The 14,289-nt window shown below is 25.7% G+C and overlaps 1 protein-coding gene across 1 annotated transcript in view; it reads right to left on the reverse strand.

The window, feature by feature from the left end:
• LOC100214477 (pre-rRNA 2'-O-ribose RNA methyltransferase FTSJ3) overlaps positions 1–14,289 on the reverse strand; it is a 71,946-nt gene that overhangs the window by 41,683 nt on the left and 15,974 nt on the right. Inside the window, exons 5-9 of the mRNA XM_065807504.1 lie at positions 13,468–13,547; positions 9,645–9,744; positions 9,318–9,388; positions 3,710–3,790; positions 636–677 (exon numbers count right to left, since the gene is read on the reverse strand). Coding sequence (XP_065663576.1) covers positions 636–677; positions 3,710–3,790; positions 9,318–9,388; positions 9,645–9,744; positions 13,468–13,547 — 374 coding nt within the window. The remainder of the gene's footprint in view (positions 1–635; positions 678–3,709; positions 3,791–9,317; positions 9,389–9,644; positions 9,745–13,467; positions 13,548–14,289) is intronic.

Below are 14,289 nucleotides of genomic sequence, written 5' to 3' on the forward strand. Positions count from 1 at the left end.
CATTGATAATATGGATTATATAAACTGTCTTTTAATGTATATAATTAATTACTTAAATCATAAAAGTGTCGTTATTGAATAACTATTCTAAAATAACTTTTATGGAAGAACTAGGTAATATTATGCAGCTAAGCTAAGAGTCTCTATTTCAAATTTCTCATAAAAATACCATTCTTGAAAATATAATAGAAAATTATCTTATCAAGAGCAACTTCATGAGACTGTTTTGTTTTAAGTAAACTGTTTTAAGGAAAAATTGAAAGTAGACCTAATCAATTCCATCACAACTCTCATTTCCACTTTTAATTTTTTTTTTTTTTTTAGAATTTAATATGCACTTGATAAAACTAAAACAATTAACAAGTAATTAATTTAATTGGGATTTAAAAAAATAATAAACATTAATATTTTTGAGTCGGAAAATGAAGCATTGATGACACTCATAAAAGCCAATAAAAATTTTTCATAAAATCTTAATTTGAATTTACACACAGACAGATTTTTTCTTCTTTTTTACACACAAGCATATTTGTTAAAGTCTTTCACATATCTAGTTTTCTACTTCAATAAGAAGAATATTTGCAGTATTTGCTAAGTAGAAAATTTATTTGCAGTATTTTATAACAAAATCTTACTTGGCATACAACAAATATTTCAGCAGATTCATTTCTTGATGCCTAAAATTAAAATTAATTAAAATTGATAATAAATAGAAGTATGTTATTCTACTTACATAAGACATTTTATTCATAACTTATTTTTATCTTTTATTTATTATGAATATATTTATTTTTTAATATTTTTTCTAAAAAGAATTATTTTTATTACCATTATTTTTACAAAACTGTCACATAAATTAACATAACTATAACAAAACTGTTCATAAATTTACATAATTGTTTCAAAACTGTTACATAAATTAACATTCTATTATCTTCTATTTTACAAAACGAGTAATTACCTGTAAAAAAAGAAAAATTGAGAAATTGCTTCATTATCTTGAAATATTTTTAAAAAAACTTTTTTTTTTTAAATTTGTAATAATAATAAATACAGTAAATAACAAGACCTCCTTAAGACCTCCTAGCTATAATAGAATGATTAGTAATACGTGATTGGTGTTGATTGGTACTCAATGGATGATGCAATCGCATGCAATAATCTATTGCTATTGCATTAGCCACCATTTACTCATAATTTAAAATTGAAACATTACTACCAGTGTTACCGGAGCAACAATCAGAAAGATATTCATTGTTTGAATGTAAGCTTCATAAATGGGAAAAAAATCACTTTTTTCTGAAACTGAAAGGGTTAAATTCTTTACATTATTTGATGAAGGATATTCAGAACAGCAAATTAGTGTAAAAGTAATTATTTAATTATATAAAAATATTTAAAATATTGCAATAACTTTTTTTACAATAATTTATTGGTTGGATACTTAAATTTTTAAACATATATTATGTATATTATATATATATATATATATATATATATATATATATATATATATATATATATATATATATATATATATATATATATATATATATATATATATATATATGCATGTATGTATATATATATATATATTATATATACTTTATATATTATATATATTATATATATATGTATATACATATATATATATGTATATACATATATACATATGTATATATATATATATATATATATTATATATACTTTATATATTATATATATATGTATATACATATATGTATATATATATATATATATATATATATATATGTATGTATGTATGTATGTATGTATGCATGTATGTATACATATATATATATATATATATATATATATATATATATATATATACATACATATATATATATATATATATATATATATATATATATATATATATATATATATATATATATATATACACATATGTATGTATATATATCTCAATACAAACACTGAAAAAATATGTATTTATTCTTACACATTTATTTTATGATCATAAATGATCTGAAAATCTAAATGAAGTTCTTTATTTCTCTAGTTGTATCTAAATTTACATCAAAGCAATGACAGTAAAAGTCATCATTTAAATTCATCTTCTAAACTAACTTATTTTGATATTTAGTTTTTATAGATGTAATTGATGAAAAATATGTTATGAAAAAGAATCAAAAGTTTGACTAAATAACTGAAAACAGAATTTTTTATTTTTTGTTCCATAGTTTTACTGAATTTTTTTTATAACATGAAATCCTTAATGCAGCTTTTTCTGTTTTTACTGGATATACAAGATAAAAAAAAAAGCAAGCAGAACTGAAGTAAACAGAACTAACTATTTATAAATGCTTTTTTATAATATCCATAATAATCAAATAAAACACTTTGTTTGTTTTCGAATGACTTTTTTCTTTTTAAAAATATTTTGTTCTTAATGTAATTTTTCTTTAATGTCTGTCATTGTTCAACTTTTTTTTTTTTTTTAAAAAACAAAACATTAACATTAAAAATTTAATCATAATTTTTTTTTTAACAAATTTCAACAAGAGGGCAACCTTTTAAATTAAGAGTTTCAGAAAACAGAAAGCAAAAGAGAGTGTACCAGAGCAAGAAAACCTTTGACTTCAAAAATTGTAAACTGCACGAGTAGAAAAATATGATCGAGATAATCAAGACTGCATTAAAATTATTATTAAAATTAGAAGGAAATAAAAAAGAGAGAATTCAAAAGTGTTAACGAAAAAAACTGGATTTTTTGAACATGACGGAACAGTTACAGTTAAAGATATGACTTTGCTAAATGACACTAAATTCTAAAATGAGAAAGGTCATCTTTAGAAAAATCAGCCCAAACTTTAAATGTTAAACTTAAAAAAAAATCAATAGAGCAATTTAAAAAAATAAATATCTTTTGCTTTTACAAACAAATAAAAGAACTTTTAACCACAATTAGAAGATTAAAAATAAATTGTTAACAAATAACAAAAAGAAAAACTTTTAACAGCTAATATAAAAACTTTCAACACATAAATACTTTTAACAGTTAACATACATAAAAACTTTTAACAGTTAACATACATAAAAACTTTTAACAGTTAACATATATAAAAACTTTCAACAGTTAACATACATAAAAACTTTTAACAGTTAACATACATAAATACTTTTAACAGTTAACATACATAAAAACTTTTAACAGTTAACAAAAAGAAAAACTTTTAACAAATAACAAATAGTATAACTGCTTAAAAAAATAAACATTGCCAAAGTAATGGAATTATGTTTATACTTCTAAAATTTATTTCTTTAATTAGCTATCAGAAATATCTTCTAAATTATATTGACCATTTTTTACATTTTTTACTTTTTTTCTTCAAAGTATTTTTTAAATTATATTGATTGTTTTTTACTGGTTACACTTTGATGTATATTTCTCTAGAGAATTCATTATATTTTTATTTGCATTAAGAAAAATTCATAAAATAATTTCACTAAAATTACGAGTCTTATTCTTCTTAATATTTTATTTTTAAAAAATCCTTAAAAAAAAAAAAAATATTCAAAATTCCAATGTGACCAATGTTGTCCATCAATTTTGTCCAATTAATAGAGTAATTATTTTTCATTACTTTTAAATAATCAAAAACTTAAAGGAAAAATTTAATTGTGTTTAAAAAACCATTTAAAAAAAAAATCTTTTAATAGAAACCTGAGGTTTTGTAGCATGAACTTTTTTAAATAACTGCTGGAACACCCATAATAATGCGGTATAATCTTTTGAACGAAAGACCTGGTAAAAAAAATTTTAAAAAGATCTCAAGTCATAAAAAAATTAGTATATATAAACAAATATAAAGATAGTAACTAAAAAAAATTTGACTTGTTTACAGTGTAGTACAGTATAGCTAATTTTTATAATCTAATCTAAATTTTAATAACTTGATTTTTTCTTGGAAGTGCATTATAAACTCATCTTTATTTATCGTGGAAGTATCATTTATCGTGGAAGTATTATTTATCATGGAAGTATCATTTATCACAGAAGTATCATTTATGGTGGAAGTATCATTTATCACAGAAGTATCATTTATCATGGAAGTATCATTTATCGTGAAAGTATCATTACAGGATAAATAAATGTTACCATAACAATACAAAATTACCATAAACAATAACAAACTACCAGTTGGCTTCAAAACAATTAAACTGAGTTTTATATTTTCAATATAACAGGTTAACAAGAGTTGCATAGCCACTGCCATAGAGGCACAAACAAAATCACATGAGTAGAGTTTGAAAGATACAGTGCTCAGAAAACAATGTAACAAAAGTTTACATCTATGCCAAATAAACAGATAAACTAGGACTTCTACAAAATAGTAGCTAGATGCAGTGAACATCTTGTATTACTATTAAGACTTTATTTCTAGATTTTATTCAACCAAGAGCCTCAAGGCAGAGGTATTTTAAGTCAGAGTTAACTTAGAACACAAATAAATTTGATGCAACTTAGTAGATGGAATGTTGTACAAGAATGAATTTTGTTAGATAGAACAATATAATAATTTCTTGTTTAAACAGCAACAAGATATTATCTCTTGTTTAAACAGCAAAATTGTTGCTGTTTAAACAAGAGATAATATCTTGTTTAAACAGCAACAATTGTATTTTTTTTTTTTTTTTTAAACAGACAAACAACTGCAACAAAGAGACATCAGTTCAACTTAGTTCATACTAAAGCTGGCTTTAGTTAGGTATTAGATATACCAACTAGAATAATCAAAGATAACATTATTTTCTGATTTTATATGAAAAGACTATAACTACCCTATTTTAAACAACATTTTTCCAGACCAATTAAAAAACGCTGATATTACAGGCATTACGACAAATCCTGAAAAATATCACCTTATCATTAGCAAACATAGTAACCTTGAAGTTACTATTTCTAATTTAACAATTAAATCATCTGAAAATGTTACAATTACTCTGACTAAAACTCAGCAACAAACATTCCTTCGAAGAGCATGTGAACATTTTATGCAAATATGCCAGCAGAAATGTAAACACACTTTCAAGAATTGCATCATATGTCTTTCAAACAACGTAAACAACGAAGAAATTTAAACTTATATTAAAAAACTAAATTCCCAAGCAATGCCCATACAAATTATGCATGGTTTTTATCAAAGATGTCAGATACATTAATAAACTCAAGTAAAATGAAATCTTTATATTTTTGTTGGTTTTTGCCACTCTAATTGGCTTTTTATTATTATTATTAATGTATTTATTGGTTGTCTTACAATTTACATTTATAACAATATTTATTTTTGAAGGATAAGGTTTAGTTGACTTAAATCAGCCAATTATAGAGCTATCATTGTAACAAACATATGTGTCAACTATAAATAAATTACAAATAAAATAAATAAACAGTTTGAGTTGAACAATTGTCCCTTAGTTGCAGTTTTATGCAAAAGGTGTTTGTGTGCGAAAAATGTGCATATGCCCTTTTGCATATTATCTAGAAGAAAAAAAAGAAACATTAAAAGAGCCAGACACGACATTAATACTACAATCAATACATTAATACATATATTTTTAATATAAAGACAATGAGGAGTAGGAAAGTAACAAGTACAATTTTGAGAGGCACTACTTTTTTACCATGTTACCATGAGCTTGAGTGTACTGAAAGCCTCCTTAGATTTTAGTTCTCATTTGTACTTCTTTTATTATTTTGTATTTTTACAGTTTTGAATTTGAGGGAAAATGTAATTAAGCTTTAACGAGCTTTCTTTAAGTAACCATAAAATGTTCTGGTATTTTTTATCATTTTTATCATTTTATCCTAATATAGAGTTTAATTAATACCATTGGCGAAAATGTTTAGTTTGTTGAAATATTTGATGCAGAGGTATTTATTCAATTTTTGAATGATCCAAGTTTTATATTTTATATTTTTTATCTTTTCTTCACCATCACTAAAGAGCCTCACTTGCCCCAATATAGAATTTGTTTACTGTCATGGCTAGGATTAGAAAAAAGATGGAAACATTGATTCTTTAACCACTTAACGAATTTGCTCGACATATGTCGAGCAAACTTTTTTAGCCAAAAAAAATTTGCTCGAGATATGTCGAGCATTACCAAAAATTGGTATACTTTGAGAGCTAGCTCGCTATATGTCGAGCAAAGCTTCTGATTGTTTATTATGATATCCGATGCGCTTCCTGTACGATAAACTCTTCTTTTTATGACTGCCACGCGCCAGTGTTTACACATGGGCGGTTGGAAGTGCATTGCATTGTTTCGTGACTTTTTTTTAAGTGATTGATAATTTTGCATGAATTATCTGTTGCGTAACCTGCATTGTTGAATTATTTGTGCCCATTTTTTGTGTTACTTATAAATATGATGGATTCCGACAGTGACGAAGGAAGTTTATTGGGCGATACCGACTCAGTTCATGTTAGTTCGTCTGACGATGAGAGGAGTGATTCCAGTGACAGTGAAGGTTTCTCAGACGATGATTCTGAAGAAGATGAGCCTACGTTGCAGACGTGCGTGCATGGCAAATTGAACCTCAACCAACGATACCTCATCCTAGGTTTCCATTTGTTTTCGGCAACCAAAATATTCCTGCTGATGGAAATGCATTAGACTTTTTGAATTTATATTTTGACGATGAACTAATCAATATTATTGTCACTGAAACAAATCGGTATGCATTGCAGAAAGGCGATAGAGATTTTCCTAATACCAATGCAAGGGAGATTCGTGTATTTCTCGCACTCGTAATGTTGCAAGGCTTGGTAGTAAAGTCTAGTCATTGGCTTTACTGGTCAAAAAAACCTCTCTTAGACACTCCATTTTTTAGAGAGTGCATGCCTCTCAAAAGGTTCAAGGCACTAAAAAAATATTTGCACTTTGCAAATAGTGAAGACTACAATCCTGAAACTCACCCCCAACCAAAATTGAACAAAATTTACCCTATTTACCAGCTTCTCAGCAATAAATTCAAAACATTGTATAAGCTGGATCGTGACGTGACCATCGACGAAAGTCTAATGCTTTATAAAGGTAGACTCGGTTGGGTGCAATAGATCCCTCTGAAACGTGCAAGATTTGGAATTAAATTTTATATGTTATGCGAGTCTTCAACTGGATACGTTTGGTCTACTATTATTTATACGGGCAAAGGAACACAAATGGATGAAAAGTATAAAGATCTTCCTGCAGTTTCATCAAAAATTGTGATGTCTATAATGGACCCGCTACTCAACAAAGGTCATTGTTTGACAACTGACAATTTTTATACTTCGCCTGCACTTGCTGAATTATTGATAAATAATAGAACTGACACATATGGAACCGTCAAGCAAAATAGAAAAGATATGCCCCCTCAAATAAATTCAAAGAAGTTGAAGAAAGGAGAGACTATTGCATTTCGCCGTGGAAAAGTTCTGACCATGAAGTGGAAGGATAAGAGGGACGTCACTTTACTTTCCACTGTTCATTCTTCGGAAATGGTTCAATGTCAACGAGGGCGCGTAGCTACCAGTATTCCCAGAATTGTAAAGGATTACAATGATACGATGGGAGGGGTCGATCGAGTAGATCAGTCATTATCTAGCTACCCCATCATGAGGAAAAGGGGAAAAAAATATTACCAAAAAATTTTTTTTCATCTTGAATTTGCAGTATGGAATTCTTATATATTATATAAGCAAGCTGGACATACTAAAAAACCGTTGGACTTTCGAATGGATCTTATTGATCTTCTTGTATCCACGTATAAAGACAATTCAGTGAAGAGCAAAGGTCGTCCTAGCACAACTTCCTCTCCCCTTCGCCTCTCTGGTCGTCATTTTCTGGATTATGTTCCCCCAACAGAAAAAAAAGATAAACCGATGAGATACTGTGCTGTTTGTTCACAAAAGAGAAATGCGCTAGGAAAAAAAGTTAATTATATATTGAAAGTCTTATATTATTTTTATTGTGTTACTAAGGAAAGAAAAGGAATAAGTTTCAGTTTCATGTCGTATTGGGTTTTATAAAATTGTTTTGAAAATTTTATAAGTGCCTGCAATTTCATTATAATCTCAAGTAGTTTTCTATTATTTCAATGTTCATAAATTTATAGAATGCCTTATTTTATTCTTATTATTTATAAATACGTGAAAGTTTCTTGTAATAAAACTACTTTTACAGTTAAAAATTTGAAATTTTTGTATGCGTGATTTTGCCTAGTCTCTACAATTTTACAGTGCCATAAATGTACATTTACGAAAGTTTATGTAATGTTATATAATTAGAGTTTTTAATAAAATCATAAATTTATAAATTTATTGAAATCAACTTTATATTTTATTGTTTAGAAATAGAGGAAATTAAGTTTGCAACTAGGTTCACTTCAATTTTTCAAGAATTTTGCAAGAATTTTATGCAATATTGCAATGCTTGACATATGTCGAGCAAGTTTTCAAAGGTCAATTAGGAAGGTCATAAATTATTAAAATATATTAAAATTTATTAATTATTATTATTTTCTTTTTTTGCATGGTTAAAACAGTAAAATCAATTAAAAAAAAAAATAGATTTGTTTTTGACACACTTTTGAAAATTAATAGGTTCGTTAAGTGGTTAAAGCAATATCCATAATTTTATATTTTGCATAAATAATATCAGTTTATAATTTTAACCATATCTATTAATTTGTATTATTAATTAACTTAACAATTTTGTATTATAATTTAGGTATATTTAGTTAAGTATAATTTTTTAAAGTATCTGGCAGACCATTTTAAATACTAAAAATAGAAGGGATCTAAGAACAGAACATTAAGAAACACAATACTCAAATGTATACTACTATCCAATTAAGTAACTTCCAACATAACCAAATAATTTTAATTTTATAATCAGTTGCAAACGTGGTACTAATCAAATGGCTTTGAGAAACTTGTGCACAGCATATTGACACACCAACCATTTTAATTAGCATCAGATAAATAGTCAAGTGTTACTAGCAAATTTACTTTTTTTCTTTTAGAAACTGTTGGTTACTATTTAATTATTTCTTTGTTAAAATATAATCCAAAATCTCGTTACTTAAGATTGACAAAATTAAAAAAGAAAAAAAAGAAAACATTTTTTATTAACTTACTTCCACCACACCCCACCTTTTCTCTCTCTCTCTAACCCCAAAATAAAATAACAAAACTTTCATCAAGAGAATATTTGCTAAGAACAGCTACTAACTAGTTAACAACCATGTAATAAATCTCTAACTGTGTAATTCAAATACTTACTTTAGTAATAAACCACCCTCCTCTTTTTAGATGTTCAGATGCAAGTTTTAATGCAGAAAGCGCAAGTTGTGCTAAAAGAATGTAATATAAAAAACATGTAACAGAATCACATTCACTATATATATATATATAACATAACTTTACCATTATGTTACTCTTTTAGCGTTTAATATTATGTCATCAGTAATTTGAAAAATTTGAAAAAAAATTACTTTTTTCAATCAAATCAACTAAATGCTAAAAAATATTGTGAAGGTTTTACTTTATTATCACTTTGAAATTCTATTTGATGAAATCAATGACTTTAAACTGTTTTTATATTTTTACCTTGTGAAAAAGCGTCTTGCACCCATGCTGCACCAACATTAGGAGCACCATCATTAAGTACAACGTCAGCACTCCATGTTTTTAACTCCTTTCTGACAAGCTGTGTAAAAGTTATTAATAAAAAATTAGTTAAAAATAAAATAATCAATTTCTTTTATATTATTTATTTTAAATTATTTTCAAGTCACTTGCAAATAATTTAAAATAAATAATATAAAAATAAATAATTATATAAAATAAATATATAACTGATATAAATATATTAATAATAAACATACAAAAATATCAACAGGTTATAACCATTAATGATGATCTATGAATAAACCTGTATTTTTATGCCACACTTAAAGTAAAAATATTTTTGAACATATTTTAGAAATATAGTTTAGAGATTTTTGACATACATGTCAGCTTCAAATTTTTGTCAGCAACTTGCAGAATTCAGATATTTTAAATATTTAAACTTAAAAATCAAACAAATATATCACGTTGATGTGGAAAAAATATGTCTAATATGTTGATGTGGAACAAATATATCATGTTGATGTGGAACAAAAATATTATCTAATATGTTGATGTGGAACAAAGTGATTTGAAATTATCAAAGTATTAGTTTATATTGCTTAAACTAAAAAATTACTATTAAAAAATTGAGTGATTTGTAAAGCAGATTACAAAAACAAAAAAGGAACAAATAGTAATACAGGAAGTCACAGAATGCCTGACGTATGGTTGGTAGCAATGACGGACATTTTATGACATAACATTAATGACATATGAAGTAACCATTTTTCATACAGCACGTGTAGTGTGCAAAAGTTTAGAAACACAAACATTTTTTTTCAGTTTTTAACACATTACTTTCACAAACTTACTCGAAAATAGGTTAAAATTTTTACCGAATGCGCTTTATAATATTTAAATTAAAAAAAACCTACTAACAATGTTAAATTAACAGGTAATTAAAGCTTAACTGTTTTTTTGTGAAGGCTTCTGTGCAAAAGTTTAGAAACAGTATAATTTCTCACAATTAAATCAAGTTTTTGTAAACATAATTAAAAAAGCAAAATTAAAGGCCAAAATACTTGTGAAATGTAATCTTAAAAAAAAAAAAAAAAAAAAAAGACATTACTATTTTTTTTTAATAAATATGTCTTTTAAAAGTTCCCCTTAAATACATATTTATTAAAAGGGAAAACTGTTTGTTTTACCCAGCGGTCACAAGACATTTATTTAAATTTGTAAAAAAATAAGTAATTAGACATCTTAAAGACATCTTGTGCTGCTACTTAAATTCAGGCCTTGTTAATATGTGTTACACAGTACGCATTTAGTACAAAAGAAATAGCAATTTCACCTGCACGTTCAACAATTTACATTAAGCAAAAATTTTTGTTTTTGTTTAAAACTCCTTGGAATATTTAGATTGTTTTTTTATATAAATTATATGGCCTTTAATTAGATTAAATTAATTATTGTAAAAAACATGCTAACTCCATTCATGAAAATTCAAAATGTAATTATAACTTTGAAGGAATGTAAAATGGTTTTGCAGTACTTCTTAAAGAAATAACTATTTCCTTTTTATTTTCAAACTAATTAATTATGTAAAAGTGTTAATATTTTTCTAAAGTCTCCATCATAAATTTAAATATATAAAAACAATTTTTTTTTTAGGAAAATTTTTTTGCAATTAAAACTTTTTGTTTCAATTCAAAATCACATTAAGTTTGTATGACATAAAATAAAAAATATAAGCAACAGATAAATAGCTTGATAAATATAAGTAATAGATAAGTAGCTTGATAAATATAAGCAACAGATAAGTAGCTTGATAAATATAAGCAACAGATAAGTAGCTTGATAAATATAAGCAACAGATAAGTAGCTTGATAAATATAAGCAACAGATAAGTAGCTTGATAAATATAAGCAACAGATAAGTAGCTTGATAAATATAGGCAACAGTTAAGTAGCTTGATAAAATTCACCACTGCAATTATAGCAATAAAATGTAATGTTTGGCAAACAAAAACGACAATTTTTTTAATGTTAAATTGAAAATTTTTATACTGCTGCTCTAACATATATTAGTGTATATAGGGCCATAAAGCTGATTGACATGATAACCAAAGAATTTTAAATGTTATATTTCTGTCTGTGCAGATTTTATCTTATTTTTCAAAAAATGTAGAATTCTGTGTTATTTGTTTTGTTTGCCGCTGTTGCACTGTGAATCTATTTGATATTATTAGACGTGTAAATTCTAAAACCTCTCTTGGAATTATTGACTAATAAAAAAAATCTTTTGACTATGCCAATATTTTTGATTTCGTCAATATAGTAGCTATAATTCATTGTTCCAATGCAAACATGTATGGCTTAACATTATTATAGATCATATTGTAAACTTGCTCTGTCTTCAGCATTTTTGTCACATGCTTAGTGTCATCTATTTATATTTTGCAAATAGCCGATCTGACATGAATTGGTATTTTGTTAAACCTTTCAGAACTCTGCTAGTTACATCAATGAAGTCAGAAATTGAGTCTCTAAGTATTACACATTACTTGAGTTTTGTTAAAAAGGTGTTAGAGAACAATGCTTTTATCAACTGTTATGTTTTTTAGTAGCTTAAAGTTTTAGTAGATGACCTAATTATTTTTTTGAAAAGCCTGATTGAGATAAGTTGAAACTAATTAGTTTTTGAGAATGATTGCTTTTGTTACTCTGTTGCTGCTCAGTTGATTCGAATCTAAAGTAAGTGTCAACATAATTGCTCACTTGTTGTTGTTTTAATTCATAGCAACATACTTGTTTGATATTTTAATTTCAAAATGTCAAATAAGCTTTTAAAAAAAGCAAAATTAAAAATTAAAATTTCAAAAATAACAATAACTTTTATAAAAATATTAATTGTTTCTCAGCGGTTTGTCAAGTTTTGTCTTTTAGAGCAAAGAGAGCGTTAAAACCACAATTAAGTAGCCTCATTGTCTGTAGTGGCCTTCTCGGCCTTGAGGAGGTGAATTAACATTAAAAAAAAAATTTAATAGTGTTGCATACAAAATGCCATTTTTTAACTAAAAATAAAAAAAATGCATTTTTATAAGACTTTTAGGTGATTTTTTTTTTATATGGTTATATAAAGTGATTATTATTTAAAAATTTTTATATAACTTTGTTAATTTGAGTTAAAACAAAAGAACATCCAACATGATGTTCTTTTGTTTTAACTTGTTTTTTTTTTGATAATATCAGAGACCCATCAAATCTTTTAAGGCCCATAAAATCTAACCCACAACCCCGCAAGCCGCGCCTCAAAATAATATGCATATTACATCCACAGGACTACACTACTATATCAATGAGGAAAAAAATTAAAGTATTTAAACATTTTTTTGTGCACAAATAAGGTTTTATTATGTAAACATTATTTGTACGAGTGTACAAATAATGTGAGCGACGATGTAATAAGAATGTACAATTGTACGAGCATACAAATAATGACCTCTAAAAAAACATTAAAATTTATTTTTAAAAATTTACCTGAGGAGGACTTAAACCCTTAACTCTCTCACCCACGCCTCAAAAAAAGAGCATTATTACATACACAGCACTACGCAAATAAACTGATGACGTAACAAATAAAAATCAAACAAGTGATGAAAAGTTAAACAAGTTAAACAAGATGAAAAGTTCTGGTCAAGTGAAGGAAAAGATTATAAAAATATTGTTTTGAGCACCACCCTAGTGTATCTTTAATATATTGTATAAAATATTTTATCTTTCTTAATGCAATAAAACTAAAATTGGATTTAAAATACCTGTCTACATTTATCAGTCGTTATATCAGCTTGTATAGTGGTAACATTTTTTATTGGCTTTATTGGTACTAAATCAATACCTAAAAATAAATAATGTAAGTTTTAGACCAGTCTCCTTTATTTATGATTCTCTAAATCAATACCTAAAAATAAATAATGTAAGTTTTAGACCAGTCTCCTTTATTTATGATTCTCTAATATATATATATATATATACATATATATATATATATATATATATATATATATATATATATATATATATATATATATATATATATATATATATATATATATATATATATATATATATATATATATATATATATATATATATATATATATATATTATTCACTAACTTTATCTGACTCGAGCTAGAATATGTCATAATATATATTAAATCAAAGATGTTCAATCAAAAATTACAAAAATTGGTTTTCTAAGTAGAACTATCATTAAGAAATCTCTAAAGAAACTAATTTCACCCGATTTTATCAAGTAAAAGGGAATAGGGTAGAGTTGTTAACCGGAATATTTCGTACAATTCCGGAAAAATAAAATTCTTTCGGAAGGATATTGAGAATAAGGAATTTTCTTTTTTCGTACCGAATTTTACGAAACAAAAAAAACCGCCGATGTTCATTTCGCAAATGCTTCTTACGAAATGTTGTCTTCTGCAAGTTGAATTACAAAACAAAACTATTTTGCAACATACAAAGGAGGGCTTACGGAAGTCGCACTTGCGAAATGAGCTATTTCGCTAAACGACGTTTCGGAGTCTATAACAAAATTTTGTTGGCCAAACTGATATAATTGTAAAA

Source organism: Hydra vulgaris, chromosome 10, assembly GCF_038396675.1.
Source record: "Hydra vulgaris chromosome 10, alternate assembly HydraT2T_AEP".
Lineage (NCBI taxonomy): Eukaryota > Metazoa > Cnidaria > Hydrozoa > Anthoathecata > Hydridae > Hydra > Hydra vulgaris.